General features: G+C 45.2%; 1 protein-coding gene across 4 annotated transcripts in view; it reads right to left on the minus strand.

Moving 5' to 3' along the window:
• Positions 1-13301, minus strand: part of LOC115309766 (cytochrome P450 3A14) — a 38503-nt gene that overhangs the window by 21468 nt on the left and 3734 nt on the right. For 2 of the 4 annotated variants that reach the window (XM_029967972.4, XM_040219964.2), the window contains exons 2-5: positions 10772-10862; positions 10019-10071; positions 7991-8087; positions 5308-5433 (exon numbers count right to left, since the gene is read on the minus strand). In XM_029967972.4, the coding sequence (XP_029823832.2) occupies positions 5308-5433; positions 7991-8087; positions 10019-10071; positions 10772-10862 (367 nt within the window). Of the gene's footprint in view, positions 1-5307; positions 5434-6728; positions 7058-7990; positions 8088-10018; positions 10072-10771; positions 10863-11840; positions 11988-13301 lie in introns of those variants that run through there. The other 2 variants (XM_040219965.3, XM_040219966.2) reach the window with 2 other exon arrangements.

Below are 13301 nucleotides of genomic sequence, written 5' to 3' on the forward strand. Positions count from 1 at the left end.
TTTTTCTTAAAGTGGACCGCAGCGTACTCTACGAGCCGTCGCAGGCAGTCCACGGCTGAAAACGTACCACGCGCTGTTCGGTTTTAGTGCGAACAGGACTAACTGCAAATAGGCCTAAATGCGAAGAAAACTGTTCGGGTCTTTTGAGATGGTTCAAACGAGAGGGTTCAAACGAGAGTGGGACGAACCGAGAGCGGGCGAAATGCGAATGGGACGTTCTGAGATACACCCCGGGGAAGTGGTTCCCAATTTAACATTTTTTTTTTCCATTTCCGTACAGCTTTGTTTTCTCCCGTATTGTCTAAGAACGAACCTAGCCGCCCTGTTCTGTATTTTCTCCAGCTTATTAATCAACGTCTTCTGGGCTGGGTCCCAGACAGAACATGCATACTCTAAATTGGTTCTAACACATGTTAAATGAGTAGTTGTCTTTAGGTTAGGTTGTGGGCACTTGAAGTTACGTTGAATAAAATTCATCGTCCTGCCAGCTTTTAGAACTAATGTTTGTATGTGGGCATTCCAGGAGCAATCAGATGACAATATGACACCTAAATATTTGTACGTAAGCTTCTTTGTAATAGGGTTATTATTAATAAAATAGCGAGATTCAACTTTTTTTTTTTGTAAAACAAAGATTAACACACTTTTTATGATTTAAATTCATTTTGCACGTAGAGTACCAACCATGAATGCGATCAAGGTCTACTTGCAACTGGGCGGCATCATCTGAACTTTTAATCTTTCTATACATTACACATTCACCGGCAAACAACCGAATACAATGGTGGAGATGACCTTGAAACGAGTTAGCTGAGTTTGAGGGGTGGTGCTGTCTATTTTGTCTCTTCTACGTTGCAATGTTTCTTCTCTACCCCAGTGTCAGGCTAATTCAACGTGGTTAAAATTCCCCAGCTCGCCTGCACCCTAACGATATTTTCTCTCATATTTACTTATTTATAGTATGGCCGTCGAGACAGCGACAGGTCTCTTAGCCAAAAAGTTTGGATACCCTCGCTCTAGACGTACGGCATTAAGGGCTCTCCAAACAAATTACTACCAATGCCGGCAAAAAAAGAAAAAGAGAAATAAAGAAACGAGTGCGTTTTACTAAAAGCAGGAAATTAGCGGCGCGCGCGTATGTTTTCAGTGAGGATATTAGCCACATAAACAGCACGGCTTTCCTTCTCGCTGTCCTTCCCTCCTCTTTCTTGCTCTGGGAGGATTGAGGACAGACAACAACAGCAGATGGCTTGACGACAGCCACCAGAGCGTGTGATTGGCTGTACCATGGAGGTAGGAAGCTTCTGCAAGTGACTTGAGGACACCAGAGGTGAACCCGAGGAAGACTTCCGGTTTGGGGGATACGCGCCCAACAATGACCAAAAGTGAACAAAACCCAAAGCCGCTATTGGACGGGAGGGACACTCTTGGGCCCCTTTGTGGGCGTTCCCACCGACCACGACCTCTACTTCCGGCTACACGTGGGATTTTCTTGTTTGGTTGACTTGAACGGGTATGTCGCCTTCACCCCACGTTACTAGAACTCAGTTCGGACACTGCCTTAGCAGCCTGCTTTGAATTAAGTGACTCCGATCTGTACGCCGCCAGTGCTCTCCTCCGCGACCACTCCGGGAACTGCACGGCTGCACGTATCGGTCCAGTCGAGTCGCGCAGGGGCCGGTGGCGCCATCTCGCGGTTCCATCTTGCAGTAGCTATATCAAGAGACTTTCGTGTTTTGACTAGCCGCTAAAGGGCGGCGCCGTAATCGTAACTAGATCGGTCTCGGTAGACGCGAGGGGTCCGTGTTTCAGGGGTTATTTTCCTAACTGCCTTCTTCTAGAAAAGGTCTGTCCAAACAGGCTACTACAAAAATCGTCATGCCACACGACTTCTGCAAAAATCGTTGGACACCGGCCAAGCCAAATTCACGACTTTCCTCCTCGCCTTGTCCACTTTTCTTTGACGTCGGTGCTCGTCGGACTTGACGTCACACGCCACCTGCCAATAGTGAGCCCGATGCCTGTCTATCTCCCGCGGCTCACGAAGTCGCCGACCCTGCTACCGCCGCCACCTCGGCAGGAAGGCCAAAGAGGTTCGGCTTCGGGTGGATTTGGGAGATTCCTGCTTCGAAGCACACGTTTCGGCGGCCCCGGCTCAGCTTTCTTTGTCAAAATCCACGTTCGTAACTAGAAAAAAATAAATAAAAATAAAGTGCAGTGCGCAACAGTGAGACTTTTAGTTGTGTGTAGAAACACTGAGAACTTAAGAGTATATCATTTATTTTATTAAACTCCAAACCAACCAGGTTTGTTTGTCTATACGAGGTACGTTGGGAACAAGAGCCGCGGGAATCCGATCCAATCCACAGAACTGCTGGAAGATGACACAACCTTGGAGTCGGACACGACGCGCGCTCGCCTGGCTTGCCCCCTCACACTCGAGTCTTCCCTTTCCCGTTTTCGGGACTTCCAAAGCGGCGGAAGCCTTGAGCGATTGACCGACAGCCAACAGAGCGTGTGAGTGGCTCTCCGGACCCACGTGATGAGCAGAGCAAGGCCGCCGTGGAGATAGCGAGGGTAGCGAGGGGGAGATTTGACGGGGGGAAGTTTCCCCCCGGCAGATTTGACAGGGGGAAATTTCCCCCCGGCGGGCGGAAGCGAAGCGCCGCACGATTTGTCGGAGTCGTGCGTTTTGTAGTATCCTGTTTGGACACCCTTTAACGTTGCCTCCTCCTCTCTCTTTGTAACTCCTTGCGTTGAACGGATTCCCGTGATTAGCACGCTCCAAGCCTCTGTCCAAGAACGCAAGCTGAAAAAAAAAAATTTCCCTCGGCAAGAAAAAAAGAAAAAAAAAAAGCCTGCTAAAACATTCCGAAAACGGACGACAACCTCCACTTCACGTCTAGCAAATGCTCATTTCAGATTACGCATCCTGTTTGGGCAGCCCTTTGAAGTTGTTCTTAAGCGCAACAAAATTAAATATATTGACACGATGTCTTTGGGAAATCAATTAGGACACAGCGAGAAAAGGAAAGACGTTTACAAATTTATGTAACTCGAACTTAGACCGCAGCTCTTGAGGAGGAGGAAGGGAGGGTATGCCTCTCTTCCTCCTCCGTACCCTCCCCTCCTCCTCCGACCCTCTCTGCCTCTTCCCCTCCTCCTCCTCCCCTTATTTCCTCCTCCTACTTCTCATCCTCTCCTTCTCCTCCTCTTTTCCTCGTCCTCCGTACCCTCCCCCTCCTCCTACTCCGTACCCTCCCTTCCTCTTCTTGCGCACCTTCTCCTCCTCCATACCCTCCCCTCCTCCCACAGTTTCCCCGCTAAATTCAGTCAAAAAATTGACGCCACGTCATCTCAACACCAATTAAGTTTCCCTGCTAAATTTAGCGGGGAAAATGACGTCACATGACTTGATGCCGCGTCACCTATGAACAAATCAAGCTGACGAGGGTAGAAAGCATAGAGTTATTATAATGTACGCTAGAGGTTCAACTGGCGCTAGTGTTTATGCGACTTCCGTGACGCAAATTGAAGCAGACAGCAACCAGTCTACTTTTCCAGTCTTCCCGTGTATTCCTATGGGAAAGCGCGCGTGCATTTTGTCTCTTCGCCGGAAAATAACTCGGAACACTTTGGTTATTTGGGTCGTACCGAATAGGATGTACCTTGATTAACACTGTAAAAGTGTAATTGCTTTAGTTAGCGCATTTTTCTTCATAAGTGACCGATGTTTAACTTCGCTACATTTCAGTCCCAAACGTGTGTTCCGCAGCAGGTGTGTAAAAACAAGCGACGATTCGAAGCAAAATTACAATCGAAAGGAATGTAGAGTGTGTTCAAGGCTCGCCAGCAATCCGGTGACGCTTATATATTGATAATATGCCAGTCCTGTCACTATATAAAAATGACCCCGTCGTGCATGAGCGGATAAAAACGTTCAAAACGTAGAGAACAAAGTCCGTGGGCTATAAAGGTTGTCTCTTCGTATTTTTTTCTCTGCCGGGCAGCTTTTATCGGGCACTTGTTCTCAAAGATTTCGAGCGTGCGAGTGATATTTTGAACGTAGAACAAGCAGCTTCGCTCAGAGCAGAAAGAATAAAACGGTACTTACTTATTTAAAATAGAAATAGATTACGTGGCCTTCAATTAATTTTGATCGTATATGCACGTGTAGTTATTGATCCGGTGTTACTGCGTAGTTCTTGCCATCTTTCTTAATTTCCAGATGTTCTTCGTTCGTTTGGCACGTATATCCCCCACGCTGAAAAGCGCCGACGTCGTGTTCGCGCTAACAGTGTCCGACAGTGCACATAAATACACGTACGAAGCTGTTTTAGAACCGTTTTTAATGCGATGACTTTGAAAGAAAAACACCGTAACTGACCAATTATTTCGTCGGCCTGACTGAGAAATGTTCCAAGCTACCTAGAACGTACGAATTATTCGGGATATTTGCTCTTATGATCGAGCGCAGAGGGAAAATGCACTCACTTTTTCCCATAGAAATGCATTACCGGAAGTCAATTTTAGGCTGGTTGCTGTCTGCTTCAATTTGCGTCAGCACACTAGCGCCACTTGAACCTCTAGCGTACATTATAATAACTCTATGGTAGAAAGTTGGGCAAGTTGGTGATTCATAATAATTAAAAAGCGCTGTGCCTGTGTCTCCTTCTGTGTCCGTCGTCTTGTTCAGCTTTTTAATCATAACAAATCAAGTTTCTCCGCTAGATTTAGCGAGAACATTGACGTCACGTGACCTCAACAGCAAGTAAATTCCCCGCTAAATTTAGCGGGGAATTGAATCGGTGTTGAGAACTCCGGCTGTTTGGCAGGATCGTCGACACCTTGGCACCGCGCCGTGCCTCCTCGCCGAATTTCTAACAGGTGGTAACTAGGTTTGAAACAGCACCGCCATCCCTTTGATATTCGCAAAACTTTCTATCGTTAAATACTGCTTTCGCTATCGCTTTCGGGGCTGCGACAACCACGCTAACGCAGATATCGAAACTAAAACGTTGCGAGTAACTATTGACCAAACTTCTACGAAGCAAGCAGTGCAGAAAACGTCTCCCGGTCGCTCGATGCGCTCCGCCACTTTCCCACGGATCGGTTTGAGCCGCTCGGCAAGCTCTCCACCGGCACAAGGAGAGACCGTTCGAGTTTCGCGAGGGGCACAAGGATGCAATCGACGAGGGCGCGCTAAGCGTTCACTGTTTGCCAGGGCAAGTGCGGCTGTTGTAGATTGACCGCCGATTATTGCGGGGCTTACATCAGCGTAAGTGTAAGTAACGCATCCAAACGTACCTGTTTTAGCTTCGTTATAGAAAATCCAAGGGAAGCGTAGCCGCGCAGCTTTCTCCACTGGGCTCCCTTTGCATTCAAAATGCACTTCCCGAGAGAAGAGTGCATTTCGTCGGTTCTCATGGTTACCTGGAATATCATTAGACGATATCTGAGTTACAGCAGAAACCGTAATGCATGTTAATTGGATGTAGCGTAACGGGGACTACGCTCCGCTTCACTCCAAGGTCGACCGCAGCCGAGGCTAGGATTTGAGCAGGGTTGTAAAGTACCCAGGTGTATGTAACTGGAAACCGGTATCTGGGTACTTTTGTTGTACGTGAGGTACAAACCTGGGTACTTCTTTCTTGGTATCTTTATCTGCATCTTAGGTACATTTTCAAGTAACTTGTAACTAGGGCTCCGTGTTTTCGGATAAATGCGAAAAACTCCGAAAAACACCCGCCGGTAAAATTTTTGTCGATTCGGATTTATCCGATAAACTCCGAATCGTTATGTGCCCTTGCCATCCCCCCCCCCCCCCCCCCCCCCAAACAGCAAAAAAAAAAGTACATTTTTTTTTTAATTTGTGCAGCGCGGTAATAATGGTCCTGGGAAAATGACACCATAATTATCTTTCAAGCCTAGGACCGTTGTCAAAAAAGGGTCTTACGGCTTGTCTCGTCAAGGTTGGTTCACGGAAACAAGTCATCGTACCATTCGTGTCACGACAAAAGCCACTCTTTTGGTTTCCAGTTTGGGCCACGGGATTTGGGATTTAGAGAAAGGTGAGGGAACGTTTCTGGGGGTAACAGTGAAACCTATGGACCATAGAGATTGTATAAAATAGGGAAGACGGGCAGTTGAAACCTCTCTATTACATCCTTAGCCACTCCACCTCGCGTGGCCGCGGGAGAGATTGATGGAATGACTACGAGCTCCCTTGTGACTACCTCGGGCAGTTTATTGATTTTAAGGCATCGACGTTGATTGAAGCCACGCATGTGTGCGACTTTTGTCGTGGGACAAATTAGTATTGCCAATGACACCAACGGCAAATTCAACTGAAGAAATCTTAATTGATACAAGCGCGTTTTATTTTTTATCTAGCATACGTTTGCATCTGGCTATTCTTTATTATTTTTGAATAGGAAACACTGCGACATTAATCTTCGAATTTCGGAGAATTGGGAATTTACGAAAAATAAACTCCGATAAACACCAAATTTTCGCTAAAAAATGAACTCCGATAAACACCCTCCGAATTTCACGAAAAATAAACTTCGAAAACACGGAGCCCTACTTGTAACTAAGTGAAGTTAATTTTTACAGCTACTTTTCTATTCACTTCTTCAAAATGGTAGGAACTGCACATCTTGAAGTATAAACACACTACCATGTACCGTGATTAACGTTGAGTTGGGTACGACGTGGGAGGCACTGACCTGATCGGACGACGTTTTAGCGAACGACGTCCAGCTCATGATGTTTCATCGAACGACACTTTAGCGAATGGCGGTGTTCATTTGAAAGAACGGTGGATTAGTGATGTCGTTCTACCGACACCAATTTATCTGATCACTTCGGAACTCCGTTTAGAGAAAATAGCGACCTGCTTCCTTCACCTCGAACCAAAATCTACTTCATTGTGTGTTTGAAGCTCCTCTGGCAGCTGTGAAAGAGAGGAGTTAACTTGAAAGATGTGCGCAGCTTCTGTTGCCTGTATCTTGTCCTTGTGGTTGCTCTCTTCTGCCATAAATACAATATACAATATAATTCAAAATAAATGATAATTAAAATCGTAAAGCAATGTAACTTTGCTTATATAATACATAAATCAGACTCATATTTTGCAGTTCTCAAAACTAAAAAAAAATACAAAAGAAAAAAAAGCGCGTATTTTTCTTCCGACTAACGAAAGAAAAATAAAAAAAAAAATAATACGAGGAAGCTTGAAGCCTTTCGATCGTCGTCATGAACGTTAGGTGCATATGCACTCGACTCATGTGTTCCTTCATGCGGCCGACGTCTTCTGGGCCCGTGGAAGTCAGCACCGGATCTGAGGGCAAGAGCGTCAACAAGCGAGTTTCGGCGGTTTTGGCGTGACATGGTAAACAGTTGAAGCTGTGGCCTCGGTGAACCAATTAGAGCGTGGAGATGAGGCGCGTGAAGACTCAACTCCAATGTAGACATCGCACTGACACCAATAAAGCAGATTTACCGAGCTCGTTTTTGTTGTGCCATCATCAGCATAAAGATCTTTACTTCCAATATATTCTGACAAATTTCGGGAAAATAAATAAATAAAGTATATTTGAAGTAGCTGTACCTATAGTACATTTTTAAGCGAGTAGCCAGGTACCTTTTTGTATGAGTAACTTACTGTATCTTAGGTACATTTTTGAAGTAACTTTAAAGACCCTGGACTTGAGCCATTCGAGCAGCCCCACAAAGTTCCTTGTCATGGCGTCTTTCGACTTTGAGCGTTTCATATTAACGGCTCAACCAATCACACACAGCAAACGCACCATGATGCTGTTCTTCTTTGTCTGTTAGATTGGAGTTATTTGGTGATAGCAAAGGGCCAAATGACGACGAGCGGCATGACGATGCTTTTTTGTCGCTGCTCGATTGGCTCTGACGGATCTTCGCATCGTCTGCGCTCGAACTTAGAGAAAAACGAAGTATAGAGTCGCTGTGAACTCACGCCGCGGTCAGTAAAGTTTTGGAAGTTTGTGACGAAGATGTACTCTAGCATGTCCAGGTCCTTCACAACTAGCGTTGGGACGTCACCGTTGTAGAATCTAGGGAAAGAGAGAAAAACTGTAATGTGTAAGAATTAGGCGGGGAAATAATCAGAAACTTTTGCTTCTTTAGACTTTTAGGAGGCTAGAAATGAAACAGAAAGTGCCACAAATATCCTGAACCTAAGCGAAGCTCGAGGTATCTTAAAAAAAGTTTCGAGTCTAACTGGTGCCACAATTGTTAATTTATTGAATCAACATTTAGCACTCGCATTCGATGTGAAAGCTATGAAAACTAACAGCATTAGAGACGCTGCGCTTGGTGAGCCTATGACGCACTAAGGAATCCTATTATCGCCTTTTAGCCAATAAGATGACGGCATTTGCCAATAACACACCGAAGGATGAATCGCGAAGAAAGCAGTGGGGAGATTATTAGCCACCCAGCGCGTTTGTTAAACTTTTAGTTATTATAAACATACTATAGTATGTGCTATAGTTACCACCCAGCGCGTCAGCTGCGTAGTTAAATCTCGCTATAATACCCGACTATAAAATAAAGGCAGAACACTTCGAAATTTGATTATACTCTGCAAAAGTACAACTACAACTCCCTTGAAGGAATACTGAACCGAAATTTCGAGCTCACGAAAGAAAGCTGGACCCCAAACCCCAAAACCTCACTCATACAGCGATATCTCTAACGGATCGCCGTATTTTTGGAAAAGACGTGCGCGATTGAATACGGCCAACGAGGCCGACGAGACAAGGCACGTCCCGACTCCCAGTCCCTCTACTCCTCGCTACGTCCCGTCGAGCTGGTGAACCGGAGCGAGGAGGAGAGAAGTGAGGCCGCTTCTCCTCATTCTCTAATTCTCCTGGAGGACAATGACGTCAAAGACCTCGCTTGATCGCGCCCTTCTTTTCCAAAAGTTCGGCCATCTGTTTGAGATATCGATGTATGAGCGATGTTTTGGAGTTCGTAGCGTCCCGTCCAACGCTTCTGTGGCCTAATTTTGCGAAATCTAAATCTCGGTTCAGTATCCCTTTAAAGGAACCCTACAGAAGTTTTGCAAATAATATAAATATGGCGATAACTCAACCTGCTGGCTACGAAAATCCTAGAAATCTCTATATCATTATGGTAGCGGCCGACTCCCTTGTTAAAAAAAAAAAAAACAACAACAACAATTAAAGATCTCAACACACAGAGGTCATCTCAGGCGAGGAGCATGTTCCGAAACCGGAGCTACTGTCAGCGAATAGCAAGGGAAGAATTCGCGCGTCTCCGACCGGTGGACCCGTGCGCTGTTCATGAAAGGATTATAGAAGTATTATGTTCCCCTCCGCGAAACAGGAACATCTGTCTCATACTGTTATTTGTTCTTATTATCTATAGAAACATACAGATTTTGTAATAACGTTTGCAATCTCCGCGAAATGTCGCGTTGTTATTGGTCACATGTCAGCCCTGCTGCCCAGAACATGCTCCTCCCATCACCTGAGATGATGCGATTGTTGCGATCTTTGATTGATTTTTGAATAGGGATATCGGCCGTGCATGATCGTGATTTTGGAACTTTTAGGATGTTCAGAGCCCGCAGAGTGAGTTATCGCCATATTTAGGCGATCTCGGACACCTCCTCAGGGCCCCTTTAACCACACGGAAACTATTTATTCTTACTGCTATTGACAGCTGCAGGTGGAAAACTTGATGTAAAGCTTTGCCTTAAAAGGAAGGAAGCCTATTGAAATTATATAATGTTTGAGCAATAAAAATTGCAAAATCGGTACTGCTTAGGTTCAACAAAGTAAAGTTCACTTGAAGTGGATAAAAAATTTGAACCACTTCACGAAGACCAACATGCAAGCACCAGTTTCAAGACTAATTTGTATTTGTGATAAATTGAAAATATATTTAAATATCCTTCTTTGCGTTTCTTTTTTGCAGATGCGAATTGCATATGTACAAGTGGACCAAACGAACTTACCCAAAAATGTCACCATAAGTATGGCACCATTCGTTCAACGCCTTGTAAAATCCCTATAAAATAATTATATCGCATCACGAGATTTGTCATATAACTCAGAGTTTTGTCTTAAAATGCGTTTCAAAGTTAAAATATTTCTGTTCATATAAATGCGCTTTTTGGACGTCTCCTCGGCGAACCTCCCTCGTAACGTTCACGTTTACTGCAAGCTAAACTATTGATGTGTCTACAAATATATTGTGGCAGGAGCCTTAAGCTCTTAGCATTGTAAACCATGCAAAAAACAAAATACAAAAAAACAAAAACGCAGCTTAATAATTTAGAGTCAAGATTGAATGCGGTATAGCACCCAAATATAGCTTAGTGTGCATCATTTGTATTACCAGAACAAAATAAAATATTTAATTGGTAGGCAGTAGAATAATACTTTGGAAATGTTTGCGCTTCAGAATATGTCAGCGTCAGTGTGCTAACTCCCTGCAATTTGCATTTAAAAACGTTTAACTTTGCTTACTTCTCTTTAATACAATTAAGTTCACTAGCATCTTAAGAAATGCAGAGTGTGGCGAGTCTAGCTTATTGTCACTGCGCAGTCAATCAGATTGCGGCCCTAGCCAATAATACCACCGAAGAAGGAATCACGAGGCTAGAAGTGCGAATATAAGTCATTCCATGTGTTTCTTGAGCTGTAGGTAGCTATAGTGACAATTATGTCTTAATAAACAAGGGATACGTTTTCAAAACTCTACTTACGTTTTTGTGGTATTCTCGTATGTTACCCCATATTAAATTTGGCGGAGGTCCGGGTATGCCTATGCTCCTGAAGTAGGAAAATGTCTTCCTCCTGCACCATCGTGTTTTTTTTTAAATTTTTTTAAAAGAAACTTAACACAGCAATTTGTGTACTAACTATACGAACTCTTTTTGCTAGAACGACTAAGAAAACTAAAAATGTTATTTCTTTTCCTTATGATTTTGGTGGTTGTCCATTAGTTTGGGTAGACAGTTTTAAATAATTGGGGTTAACAATCTCGAATGACTTGAGTTAAATTAAGCATATCAATGAAGTATGTTGTACAGCTATGAAAAAACTTGGTTTTTAAGACGAAATATTAACAGTGCTCCACATTCAGGCAAAGTTAGTGGCTTACGAAACCTATATTAGGCCAACATTGGAGTATGCCGCAATAATCTGGGACCCATATAAAAATATTGATTTACTGGAAAAAAAAAAAATCAAAGGAAGGCGGCGCAAATATTAGCGATTTGACTCATTTCAAGATTTGTTGAAAACACTAGGTCTTCCACTACTCTCGAACCGTAGAAAAATAGCCGGATTAAAATATTTGTGTAGGGTTTGTAATCGCTTATACCGCCTTACTAGTACGCTTATATTGCGGAACACCGCAGGATGGCCACTGCAGTGTTCCGCAGTGACCATCCTTGCTTCAAAGGCCCACCAGTTTACATCGAGCTTAAAAACGACGCCCAACCGGTGTTTCTCAAGGATCTCCCAGTTCCACTAGCCCTCAAGGATGACGTGGCCAAGGAAGTGGATCGCTTGGTGCAACAAGGAGTATGTGAGCCTGTAGAGTGCTCCAACTGGGTAACACCGCGGGTTGTGGTAAGAAAAAAAGTCGGGACATTACGCATGTGCGGCGACTAGCGTAGCACGGTAAACAAAGCTGTTAAAACCCGCGGGCATCCTTTGCCCATTACCTCAGAAACGTTCGGAACTATGGGTTCAAGCAATGTTTTTTTCCAAGCTTGACCTCGCTCAAGCTTATCAACAGCTAGACGACGAATCGGACGAGGTGCTTACAGTCAACACGACAAAGGGGCTGTTTAAGGTCGGACGGCTGCCGTTTGGAATTTTGGTGGCGCCCTGAATGTTCCGACGAGTCATCGACACGTTGTTGGCAGGTATTCCTGGCGTGAAAGCTTATCTTGATGATATTGTGACGAAGAAGGCGACGACGCTGGGGCAGTGGCGTGCCTGACCATCACACGCCAAACTCCGCGCGCACGGCCCGGCTTCCATAAAATCCTTTCTATCTCATTGAGTGGACGCGTAATTGTCATTTGCTGCCGGCCGCACATTCTTGTAACAGGTGCGGGGTACATCATCTTTCGTTCTTCGTCATCATCGCTCCGGACCTTGGTTGCAGCAGACCTCCGCCGCAGCCGATTGAGCTCCATACCATAGCCCAGCCGCGCAGCCCCCGCCCCGCAAACTACCTGAAATGCCAAATTGCCTGTGAGAGAGAGATGTTCAACGAATATGAGTTACGAGAATTTCTATAAAGAGTGCCGTGAACAAGATAAAGTAGTGGCACGAAATCGAGACACAAACGCGAGTTTATGGTCCCCTGCCCTTTCTCAAGCCCCGTCTATGTTGATAGCGGTCCAATAAACTCCCCAGCCCGGATCGTGAGGTCGTGGGACTGTGTCTGGCACAGAGATCGGCAATGATGTGGAGTGAGGCTGAAGGTTCAAGAACATTTTCATTATACGCGGCCGGTAGCAGTCATTCGTCTATTCATGTCTTCTGCCTTGTCTTCTATGTCTATGTGCTTGTGGGTTTTCAGTTTACTCTTGTGGATACTTCAATCATGGGCCGGGTCGTCCTCTTTAAAAGCGGGGGAAATGGGTCGAAGGATGTGACGACGCTGGGGCAGTGGCGTGTCTGACCATCACACACCCAGCTCCGCGCGCACGGCCCGGCTTCCATAAAATACTTCCTATCTCCTTGAGTGGACGCGTCATTGTCATTTTCTGCCGGCCGCACATCTTCGTAATAATATCTTGACTTCCGGATTCAATGCGGAAAAGCACGCGGAAAGATTACAGACCGTGCTGTCGCGTCTGCAAAACGCACAGTTAGGATTACAGAAGGACAAGTGCGAATTCAATCAGACGACAATTGAATTCTTGGGTCAGAAAATTGATTCCGCAGGAATACATCCGAGCTGGAGCAAGACGGGCGCCATCCAGCAAGCGCAGGCACCCACAAACAAGAAAGAGCTGCAAGCCTTCTTTGCGGTTATTGAATTTCTACAGCAGTTTCCTGAAGGGCAAGCCTGAAGCGGCGGAACTAATGTATCCACTGCTGGACCACGACCAGGAATGGAAGTGGACAGGTGAGTATCAGCGTGCGTTTGAGGGGCTGAAGACCCTACGTAGCTCCGACAGTGTACCCGAAGCGTCTTTTGATTCTGTACTGCGAGCGACGGATCTCCTGTAGGGGGCGGGGGGGCAGTCCTGGCCCATAGTACAGTTGACG

This window comes from Ixodes scapularis, unplaced genomic scaffold (assembly GCF_016920785.2).
Source record: "Ixodes scapularis isolate PalLabHiFi unplaced genomic scaffold, ASM1692078v2 PGA_scaffold2__306_contigs__length_199485367, whole genome shotgun sequence".
NCBI classification, from domain to species: Eukaryota; Metazoa; Arthropoda; class Arachnida; order Ixodida; family Ixodidae; genus Ixodes; species Ixodes scapularis.